The sequence below is a fragment of the Lonchura striata genome, chromosome 20, assembly GCF_050655825.1.
Source record: "Lonchura striata isolate lonStrDom1 chromosome 20, ASM5065582v1, whole genome shotgun sequence".
Classification (NCBI taxonomy): Eukaryota; Metazoa; Chordata; class Aves; order Passeriformes; family Estrildidae; genus Lonchura; species Lonchura striata.
The window spans coordinates 11,264,601-11,276,813 of NC_140722.1; the positions used below are offsets into that span (position 1 = coordinate 11,264,601).

A 12,213-nucleotide genomic window follows, 5' to 3' on the forward strand; every position below is an offset into this window, starting at 1 on the left:
CTGTATTTATAAAGATTTGATGTCCATTTAAGATACATCACTTACTGCTCCTTGTTGACCCTCATATGAATACAGACACGGGCACACAAACATTTCTCATTTATTAGCATATAGACCTCTGCACTGCTCTGTGATTTCTAAATTGACTATGCACATTTCAGATGTTCTACATCTGTGGATTATGAAGGCTGGAATGAACCCGACCACATCATTTCACCTTCCAAATTTTCATTTTTACCTTAACCAGCTCTAAAAATTTGTCATTTGCAATCTCTATTTTTTCCCCCTTGCCCTCCAGGAATACCTTACAACATGTGAGACCAGAACAGAAGAAAACTGTACCAATAAAACTTAAGAAAAATCTTTAACTGATTAAAACCAAATGTACTGAAGAATGTCTACACATTTACTGCCAGCACACAGAAATACATCTGTTAGAGCTATCAGTGAAATACAAATTTTACCAGCTACCTGTTACCATTTAGAGTACTTACAGCCCTCTTGAAATCATATCCAAGCCATAAACCCCAAATACCTCTCACTGCTCAGGATTTCACTCAGAAGTATTAATAACTCTGATATGTCTCCAGCCAATTTCTATGGAACAACTGCATCCTCTTGTGCAATCAGACATGGGCTGTTTGCCACCTTATTTCGGCTCCTTCAGTGCCCTGGCCAAATCAGTCACCAAATAGTTTTGCTGGTTCATGAATCAGTCTTTTCCTTTTTCCTTTTCCTCCCTTGAAAGTCTTTATTTCACACTTATCCATCAAAGTTCCTCCTAGCTGTCCAACCAGCTTGGAGAGACAGCAGATATCAACATCCATGAATAAAAACCATTTTCCCATGCATCACCCTGCTGCTGTGTGGATACTCACAGTGCTGGTGGTGAATTCAGGGGGGTTGTCATTCACATCTGTCACTGTAATGATGGCTGTGGCCGTGTTGGAGAGACCATAGTTCAGATTTCCTTCCATATCTGTTGCTTGAACAATGACTATGTACTGCTGAACTTTCTGGAAAAGAAAGAAAAAAAATTAAGAGAAGGAAAAGATGAGAGACAAAAATGCACCCTGTGAAACGCCTTGGTTTATTTTCCATTTACAAGTATGGTCTTGAAGCAGACTAAGAGGTTAATTGGATTAAAAACGTTAGTAAAAAAATTAGTTAATTTTTCTGTATCATTTTTGAAGTGATTTTTAAATAGATTGGTGGACATCATCTGTTTCATGGGAAAACAAAAGTCTTATGGGCAAAATTCTCTGGTTGAAGCTGACATTTTTATTAACTTTTAAGCATTTTCTGCAACATTAGCTTCTGTCTTCTGAAAACCAGTAAAAGTTTTGTTCATGTGTTTCCACTGAAAACATTGCTAAGAACATTATACCCCCAAAATTGACATCAACATTGCCTGGCGGCCCTCCAGCTCGTTCTGCTCACACAGTTTGATGCCCAAAAAGCATTAAAATGCTCTTTGTGTTTCAATCCTTAACACAATCTTGGTAAATAAGGAGAATTTAAGTCCAGTATGGAAGAAAAACATAATTCAGTGCAATAAACAGCAGTTCAGCAGAACTAATTTAAATTCCTGAGCACCTCCCAGAACACAGCTCTCAAAGGAAAAAACCTCACAAAGCCAACCATAAAAATCACACACAGTGAAGTTCTAAAGGATCTGTAAGTCAATGCAACTGGGAAAAAAACCTGAATAAAATAGGAGAGGCCATCTGATGTTGCATGTGTACATATATTCCTGGGATCTCTTTACTCAGGAATATCTGCCTGCATCAAGAGAAGTCTCCTGATCTTTACAACTGGCCTCAACAATAAATTTTCATTTAGACCTGCAGAATTTACTATTGATTATGTGTCTTGCTCACAGAGCACTTCACAGGCAGACAGGAAAGCAAAGCTCCTCTCCTGGAACGTGGGCAAAGGGAGGCATGGGAACCAGGGAAGGATGCAGCCAAAAGCTCAGTACAACCCTGGCTCCTTAAGGCTGCAGGAGGCACATCAGAGAGCCCCAAAGGTGTGTAAACCAAGTGGAGGCAGAATTTTATGCAGGAAAAGCTTTTTTGTGAAATCAAGTGGAGGGACTTTGATGCAAAGAAAGACCAACTACTCCCAGAACACAGCTCAGGTACCCAGGGCTGCTCCTTCAAGGTACCAATGCTACAAGTGTGTGTAAAATGTCAAATGTCCTCTGAAGTTTCAAAGGGCAAGAATTAGGTCAATTACATCTCTTTATTCCCATATAAACATCCTTGAAGTGCTGTAACTGGCTCTGTTCTTTGATTCTTCTGAGTTGCCAGAATAAGAGGTCTGCATTCTAGCTTTATCTTGGTTCCAGGGCTTTTAATTGACCTGCCAAATTGACAAGACATCACACTAAGGGATCCATCAGCACCTTGGAACTGGAATATATTATGGAAATGCACTTTCATTATCTCTTTCTATCTTGTATAATAAAACATGAGGGAGAAACTATTGTTAGCCCTTGTTTTGCCTCATGCAAGAAGGTTCTGTTCATTACTCCATTTGTCAAGCACTGCACACGGCTGAAATGTCCTTATTAGTGAATGTAATTTCTCTTTCATATTTAGCTTTTCTTTCCTTATTCTCTGTTATAGATGACCTGGGAGGCTGATGGAAGTATTTCCTAACAGGCCAAATACTTTGGTTTAAATAACAGAAGGTTTAAATCATAGAAGTGGGGAGGATACTTAAAAAAGTAGCAGCAATCAGATTTCACATAAATGAGAAAAACACACCTGTGTGTGTATATTCACAGACCCCAGGTTTATAAGTTTGTTTTATTTAACAAAGCACTCCTCAATGAGCTCTGTAGTGTTAATAAAAAAAACCCCACTCAAATTCAGAGCACTAAATTAAAGAAGTTTAAAAGAAAGATGTCGGTCAGATCATACGACACAAAAAGAAAAAAAGAGAAGGAAAATGGCCAGGATTTACTGTAATGTGCAAATGTACCAGCCACAGGAAGCTGGTGTAGAAGGATGGAAGAACGGAAGGATGGCAAAGGAACACAGCACTTGTGCAGAAAGTGCAGGCAGCCCAAGCCAGGTGAGAAAATGTGGGGAATTCCAGCAGGTCTCAAAGGGATGGAGTGACCAGGCAGGACCGTGATGGGAATGCACAGGCTGGGGACAGGTGAGGATCTCAGGACAGGCACTGGGCACACATCAGAAATGAGCTGCTGGGGGAACCCCAGAGACATCCCCAAAGTCACATTGATTTCCACCAATTGACCACAAAACGATTGTGTTTAGAGCAAAAGTGGATTTTGACATGGAGAATGGTGTGGGAAGTTGTATAGAATGCAGACATACGAAATCATAGAAAAATCTAGGCTGGGAAAGACCTTTAAGATCAAGTTCAGCCATAAAGTCAACACTGCCAAGTTCACCAAATGGAAATAACCTGAGATCTGGTCTGCCAAACTTTCAGGATGGTTTCCATCCACACCCAGCTCCACCCCAAAGGCTCCAGTGCTGTGTGAATATAAGGGTGCTCCTTTCAAGTGCCTAGTTTCAGTTCATAACTAATTCAATCTCTAGCAAGATTGGCCCCAGCAGATAACAAATTACTGATTTTTTTTTTTGTTTTTCTCTAGCTAATCTTTTTGCTTTTGTGCATTAAGCTGATTTTATTGAACTATTCAATCAATTTCAATTTCAGCATGTCCTTCCAATTTGTCACATCATCTCCAGGGGCATCTCAGTTTGTTGTCCTAATAGCATTATTATTGTTACGACTATTAAAAAAAAAATGCAGCCTCATGCCCCCAAGCATGAGACATTTTCTCGATGGCATTTTGATCATACAGAATAATTCTCCTATTCTCTTTCTTTGAAAAAATGACATTTTAAATAGCACAGGGCAGAAACTACAGCAGAGAGGTAAACCAAAATGGTTCTAACATTTACTGTATGTTTGCTCTGATGGTGATGCTGTGGAACTCAGGAAATGAGCCTGTGCCCAAGGGGGTCTAGACTAAAAACCCAGCCCCACTGAAGCCTGTGGGAGGTCCCAGGGCAAGTGTTTCTAATAAATCTAACAGATCTTCATGCTACAACAAAGCAAATGTGCTGTTTCTACTCCAGACAAGGAAAAAAACTCATCTTGATACGTGCAGAGCTTTTAGTCTGACCTAAAAACTAAGAAGGACTTTTGAAGGAAAAAAATTATGAAGGAAGGCATAATTAAAGGAACTGTGGCAGATCTAATCTGTCTGCTCTTCTGTCAATCATCTGATAGAGTGCCCAAAAGAAATACATCAGCTAAATTCCAGAAGATGGGAATTAGTTGAAAGAATTTGTTAAGCTGGTTAATGGGAAATTAGTCAAGAGTTTGTTTAAAAAGGTGCCTTGTACAGGAGGAATGGCAGCTTGGAAGAAGGGCAACTGAATAATAGAAAGATGTGATCTACTAGCACAAAATACAGGAAAATGAAGCAAGGCACCAATAAAACAAAACTATTCTATTGGACACGAGGAAGGAGGGCTGTCCCCATGTCCCACCAGCTCCCTGCTGCCGGGCAAGGAGGCAAACAGCCTGTGTGCAGCTCTTGGCAGTGCACATCTGGCACCCCTGGTCCCTGTGCCAAGCAGCCAGGGCTCATCGGGATGCTGGGCACAAGCCAGGCCCTCGTGCTCACTGCTGAGCCCCCAGGACACAACCAGGTGCTGGCACTGAGGAGCCCATCACTGGAGGAGAGCCTGGGAGAGCCTGGCTTGTTTAGTCTAGCAAAATGAAGGCTGATAGCAGATATGATTGCTGTCTATAAATAACATCAGGAGGATAAACACTAGGAAGGCAAAGAAGCAATTTAAACTAAAGGACAATGTTGACACAAGAACAAATGGGTATGAACTGGCCATGAATAAATTTAGGCTGGAAATTAGTAGGTCCTTTACCAATAAAGGAGTGAGATGCTGGAGCAATCTAATACAGGGTCTGAGGAGCAAAAACATTCAAAAGAATATATTAAATTAGGGCTAAATCCTCTTTTTCTAGGTAGAAATTATGACAAATTGAGCTAAAGCAGAAGGCAGATCTCTCAGCATTCTCTGTGTATAAACAACTTTCGAAAAAGAAAAAGAAAAAAACCCTTTCAGTCCAAATGGCAGAGACTGTTGATGTGAAAAGGCTTGACACTGATCATTATCACTGAACCAGCCCATTCCATTGGCACACACAAAGGACCAGGTGCCCCAGACAAAATTAGAGTTACTGCAAGTGGCTTTTGAGACAGAGGCTGGCACGGAAAGCACCGGCTCAAATCCCTGCCTGAGCCCAGCACAGCTCAGACCCTCCCTTGCTGAGAGAGGGGATAAACGAGAGAGAGTCTTATTCAGAGACAGAGCAGAAAAGAACAAAGTCTTTTAAAATGAAGTCCTAGTAATGGAGTGCTACCTGTGATCCCAATTTTCAATATGCACAGTATTTGAGAAATGTGGCTACTGCCAGTTTACACAGGCAATTATTATACATCACACATGAGCTGGGAACTGTGTACACCAAAGTCCAGAAATGCAGTAATTATGTGATTAAATTAATCTGCATTATGGACAAAGGGTTTGCAAAATTAGGACCTACATTTTCAAAGCTCTGTACAAATATTGTCCAATTAATTACTACTTCCTAAGAAATGTATGACTAGCTAATTTTAGCACCACGTCTGGTAAAGCAAATAAGGTTACCAGGATGTAGGATGTATTAGCAGGAATTTATTGGTGAAGGAGATAGGAAATCTAAATTCTATTTCTTCCTATGGTTATCCTCACATCTTCTTTATATCTATGTTTTTTTAATCTCCCCTTAATTTTGCAACACCAGTGAGATGAATATGAGATGTTCTTGTGATTTTTTTTCTAAATAATTTTTTTTGCATGGTAGCGAAGACTTGATGTTCATCTTTTTGGGTATCAGAGATGACAAACACACCATTAATAAATACTGTACCAGAACCAGGAAAGGCAATTTCAAAACAAACAAACAAACTCCCCCCAAGCATTCACTTGACTCAAGCAAAAGTACTTTTCCAAAAAGATCTAAATAGCCACCGTTTACACAAAGCTCACAGGAAAAGCTTTTAAAGCATCTATCCCTTAATACTCCCTACTTAGCCTTGGTTAAATAAAAACAGATTTCCAGCAGAAAGCTTCTGGAAGCTCTGGGAAGAAGGCATCTTTCAGAGGACACCAGAGAACCCAGCACACCTGCAGCTCCCCCAGCGATGGCAGTGCTGAGAGAGCTTCACCAGAGCTGAGCAGTCTTGGATAAACCCTGACTTTTCCATTTCTCACATCCAACTCAGCATCACGCTGTGGCTGCAGAGTCCTCAGCAGACATCAACCCCTGGGCCTGGAAATCCCAGGGCACAGGCTGCTGCCTGGGCTAAAAAGATGCAGTTTTGCTCCATCACTGCCTCGCTGGACAGGACCAGCTCCTACCTGAGGTGTTCATGTTTCTGCTAAGACAGGCATAAAACAAGGGAGGGAATGCTATTTTAAAACAAACTGGGACACTTGTTCAGTGCTGCACAGCCAGACAGCAAAGGAAACAGCCAGGGCTGTTTTCTCCATTTGGCTGGGGCTACATTGGCTTTTCCTCCAGCATGGCAAGGTGTTTCTCTTTCACAAGCCTCTGGTGGATTTGATTTTATGAGCTGCCTGTGCTGGAGAGCCCCAGGCAGGGCTGGTGCTGGTCTGGCCCTGCCCAGCAAGGCACAGTTAGCCCTGCTGGGAACAGCCCTGTGCTCACCAGGCTGCCTTTGATGTGACACCCTGGCCTGTGATGTGCTGGTCAGACCCTGTGTGTCCCTGTGACCCTCTGAACAAACCTGCCACCACCCAGACACCAGTGAACTCCTCTGTGCCAACAAGAGCCTCAGTCCCACCACCCACAGCAGCTTCATCCACACCTCCAGCCTGGAGGAGCTGTTCCACCCCCTTCAAAACCCATTATTTCTGATACAAATGAAGGTCTGTAGTCAAGCTCAGGATTTTCTCTTGGCACTGGAACTATATTGACATCCACCTTTAATGGCTTTCTCCTGACAGCCTGATTAACAACCAGCAATTAAACTTCTTAACAATTTCCCTCTCAGCACCTAAGACCCATAACCTGGGGGATCTCACACATTATGCAACTTATCTTATTCTCTCTTCACCTACTGCACTTTATGATAGTATATTAATGTGTTACAATTTACACCTTTAAACCCATTTGGAACCACCAGACACACCATTAACTTTTCCAGCTTCTCCCAGGGTGGGTGTTGAATCTCCCACATAAGTGTAAATGGGACCTGCTCCAGGTTTAGCAGCTCTTTCCTCTTTCTCCTGTGACAGCTTCTGAAAGCAAAACAGCCTCTGGTGGTGGGTACAACACCGAGCACTAGCAGGCTGAGCTTTCCCATGAAAGCAGGGGGAAGTGCTTTAAAAGTCACCTGAAAGAAAGTGAATATGATCTTTTTATCACACAGAGGTTACAACATCAAAGAATGCCAGAAAGCCTTTCAGGAGCCTGTTCTGTTTGGCTTTTTAGTAGCATGAGACCAAACAGTTCAGTGGCTGCTGCCCACGGCTGCCTTTTCTTGTGTCATCCAGGTAGGGGAAGTGGGGAAGTGGAAACTGCTCCTGCACTGGGAACAGAGCAGACCCCAGCAGGCATCCCAAAAAGCCTTCCAGCATCCTGGCCACATCTCCCTGGAGCTCCCAGGCAGAAGGTCTGTGAGAAGCAAACAGAATTGCTCATGCACCTCATCTCATGGTGAGTGCCAGGACGCTGCTGAGCTGTGCCAGGAACAGGAGCTGACTGAGCAGCTCAGCTCCAAGAGAGACCTGCCAGTTGTCAGGGATACACAGGGAAGCTCAGAAATAGGAACTCCAAGCACTCAACAGCCCTGAGATTAAACCAGGAGAAAAAAAAAAAAAAAAAAGAAAGAAAAAAGAAACAAAACCAACCCAAAGCAGACAAGTAACTGGAAATGGTAAAACAGACTGGGGATCCTGATGGGTTATGTTAATGATTCACTTAACAATGCCTGGTGCCAGCAATACTGTAATACTGTGCATAGAAAGGGCTCTATTAAACTGGAACAGAAGTGCTTCAAGTGCAATATGATGCCACCACATTAATCTGAGATGGATACTTTTTTCTATTTATTTTTTTTTTTTTGAGTTTTCCCCCTAAGGGATTAGACACTGAACCTGGGTTATCAAGGTTTTGAAAAAAAAACAACCCAAGGTGCAGTACAAAATTCAGAATTTAAATGCAGCAACTTCTGCCCAAAGTAAGGGGCATACAGGAAAATACACCCACCAAAGCAGTGAAGTGACCCTGCAGAGGGTTTGCCAGGCTCTGACCCCAGCTGGCCACCACTGCTGGCAGCAGCACGTTTAGGAGAGTGCTGTGTGCAAGGTCAACAGCACAGTAGGGTTTGTTATTAACCCTGTATTTGTTCTGCATTTCGACTTGCAGAGGGTGGGCAACAGAGGCCACAACATTTCTTAGCTGATATTTGAGTACAGGAATTTCTCAAAACTTGAATGAAGTGACTCAGGTGCTATGAGCTGACTTCAAAACTATTAGCAGAATTATTATCAAAATTAAACCCCATTGCTATGGTATCTCTCCTTGGATAGTGTCAACTTTTCTGTTTAGAAAGACTAAATGACTACATGTCAGTTAATGAGCTTCTCATACAGTTATCTCACTTATAACAACATTAGAATCACAGCATCACCAGAAATGGGCATCTCTCTTTCCAGTGGTCCAAACTCCAGATCAGATGTAAATCCACAAGGAGGCAGGGGAGAAATAAGAAAACTGAATTACCTGCTTCTGACAGTCATGCAAAGGGATGGCAGTGAGCTGGCACGAGCTACTGATAAATTTCAGTAAAAAAAAAGAAATGTGATTAATATCTTGGATAATGTATTTCAATTCTGACTACAGCCACTGTGCCAAAACAGAGGAGGGCTGTGATTAAGGCTGCAGGCTGAAGCTTGAAAGATCTGGATTTCTTTAGCATTTTCCCAAACCCTCCCCAAGTGACCTTTAGCAGGTCATTTAATTTTTCCATGCATCAAATAAATTGAAAATAACACTTCAAAATGAAATTAAAACCCTTTTTTTATCTAACAGTGATACTGTGAGAAGAAAAATCCATTTGTTGGCTGGAGCACTTGGTCATCCCACTGGGATGAGGGAGCTGCAGAGCTGCCATCTCCAGCCCCTTCCCTCTGCCCAGGACAGAGCTGGGGTCCACCTGCATCTCCAGGAACAGGAACCAGCTCCAGCCCAGCTCCCATCATCACTTTCCAGCCTTTATGCCCCGGAGATTCCAGGTCATCTCACAAAGAGCACTTAAAAGGAGACCTCAGGAATAATATGCCTTCTAACTTTTGGCTGAGGCAATTTCTGTAAAACCATGAAATTACATTTGGCTTTTCTTGAGCAAGGAGAGACGAGCAATAGTTCAAAGTCTGGGTGGTCACACAGCACCTGGTGCTGCAGAGAGGTGCCCTTTGGTAAATATGCCAGCAGTAAATTGATGCTGCTTCCAGGTGGTTTCTGCCACTTACTGACAAAAGCAATGAGTGCTGAGACAGAAAAAACTCAAAATCTGAAGGCAGAGAAGGGAAAGTAAACAACAATCTCAGAAACATTTATTTTTTAGGTAAAAAAACAACCTTCTTTGGACTTGTGGAAAGCAAATTCCTCCTGCAGCGTGTAACTTCTTGGTGATTACCCAAAGGCCAGGCTTTAGGATAAAAAAATATCCTAGTTATGTCCATTGCACTCTTATAATCCACAAAACCTTTGCTGTCAAATGCTGCCAGAGCAATTTAATAAACAGGGAGAATGCCTTAATGTATTCTGAAACCTGAAAAGCACCCATCATTAGCCCCACATGCTGTTTTCCTACTTTCTCTGCTTTAAGCCATTTAGCTGCTACAGCTGTTTTTCTTGTAAGTCTGACTTCTGTTTTTATCAGCCTGATTTGTTTTCTGCTATATCAAGCTTGATTAGAAAGAAGAAGAAAAACCTTTCAAAATTCAGGTAAAACTGCCTTCTTCTTTAAGCTCTGTCAGGCTGGAAGCTTGAAAAAGATCATCAGGAGGATCAGTGTAGGTGAATAAATATTCATAATATTGCTCATTACTTATATTTGGTCTCATTTTTGCAGAAAGCTTGAAATTCCACACTCATGACACCACTGATGTAGCCAGACCTTTTTATTCTGAGGTACATGAGGTTTTAAAAAAATCTATCAGTACAGCAACTAAAAAAATAAAATCAGTGTAATATATTCAAACCATTTTGTCTAATCCTATATGTATACACATGGTATGAACAACACTAAAATCCTGGATTTTAAAATTACTGGCAGTCAGGAGCATAACACAAGTCTGGGGCATCTGTACTGTGTTGACTCCTTATGGTCTGGATAAAATAAACTCACTTAGTGTAATTTGTTATTCATTGCTGAGAATTATTTTAAGAAAATAGCTTGGCTAAGTCCCTGCTGGCTGTAAATCATATGTTCCTTTTGAATTGAAGAGAATGTCCAAACAGAGAAGGACCAGGTTAGACCCACAAAAGCAGCTGATTTAATTAAATTTGACAGAAGAAAAGGTTAGTGGAAAACAGTCAAATAACAGAGGAGAGATTAATGTGAGATGCTCCCTATTGTATTTCTCTTAAGAGCTGTTTCACCCACCGTGGGCAGGGTCATGTTGTGTCGATCTGATGAGGGAGAATGTGATTGACAACTTCTGGAAAAGAAATTCAGTTTGGTTGTGAAGTTGGAAATAGTGAAGGGGGTTTTTGTCAAAACCAGCTCTGCCTGCAAAGGCTTTGTTTCCTTGCCTTGGAAAAGGGCTACTTGATAACAGGTGCAATGAAAGAGATCTCCAGTGCTGGTGGAAAATGAGCTGAAAACTTATCCTGTGAGTGAAGGATTTTTTTCTGGCTGAAAATTCTGACCCAAGACAAGAAACAAAGACATTTTGAACATAAGCACTATTTGACCTTGCTAATTTTGTACGTATTAATAATTTTAAAGATGTAACACACAGGAAATAAAGACATGCACTTGATTCAATACTTGACTTATACTATATCTTGGTGTAGAAGGGCTACAGTTCAGACTGAATCTGATGGAAAAAACACTTAGGTCCAGAGCAAAATACAGTAATAAATTTGTGATAACTTATCAAATGCTATACAGCTATAATTACTTCAGTGGTACAAATCATTCACTGAGCAAGGTCTAGGATTAATGGAGGATAAAGTGCTGCACTTTTCTGAAGGAGGCATCTCAGCTTTTTTTCCAAGCTACTGATCCTGATGTTTATATCTAGTTGTATTAGACAAATAGAAAAGAAGGATTTTTTTATTAACATTCTATTAATAAATTTGAGAGAAATCACGAGTGGGTAATTATATGTACCCTTACAAAAGAAAAGCCACCAAAATGAAGAACTATTTCCAGAGAGCAGTTTTAATAGCACAGGGCTTCCCACAGAGCATCCTGATGGTTGTCAGCACTCACTGCTCTCTGGGCTTCAGCATCTGGGGAAAGACACACAGAATTCTCATCTGGGGAATGAAATCCCAGGAAAATATTGACTGCTCTACTGACCCATCGTGGGTTTGCCACAGGAAGTGGCTGCAGGGCATTTGGGCAAACTTAGCTTTGGGTTCCATTATAAGCAAAGACCAGAAGAGAAACAGCACGGTGAGCTCTGGACCCCAACCTCTGGTGACTCAGAGGTTTTGCAGATGCTTTTCAAAGGGAGCCTGCCCTGCTTTGGAGAGTACAACTCACTGTCCTGCCTGCTCAGAGGGCTTCAGACACGAGATAAAACCGGGCAAGTGAGGAACAGGAACAAATGGCTTCGTGGTAAATGGAAAAACTGCTGATAAATGAAATGTTTGAGACGCCAGGCTGGCAGAGTGCCACTGTGAGAGCTGCTGTGATGAGCAGGGATGTTTTCCTTCCCATACTGAACCTGTCAGCCTTAATCAGATCTGCCTTAGCAGAGTCTCTGCACACCCAGGTGAGACTCCAAAGAGAGCAGCCGCTGCCATCCAGAGCAGAACTGCTCCATGTCAGTGACAGGAGAGGGGCTGGCAGAGCAGAGCTCCCGAAAAAGCAGACTGATATATGGAGTGTGAAAT

General features: G+C 41.8%; 1 protein-coding gene across 4 annotated transcripts in view; it reads right to left on the bottom strand.

Moving 5' to 3' along the window:
* Positions 1-12,213, bottom strand: part of CDH4 (cadherin 4) — a 421,918-nt gene that overhangs the window by 45,898 nt on the left and 363,807 nt on the right. For all 4 annotated transcript variants that reach the window (XM_021553526.3, XM_085558266.1, XM_085558267.1 and 1 more), the window contains one exon: positions 879-1,016. In XM_021553526.3, the coding sequence (XP_021409201.1) occupies positions 879-1,016 (138 nt within the window). The remainder of the gene's footprint in view (positions 1-878; positions 1,017-12,213) is intronic.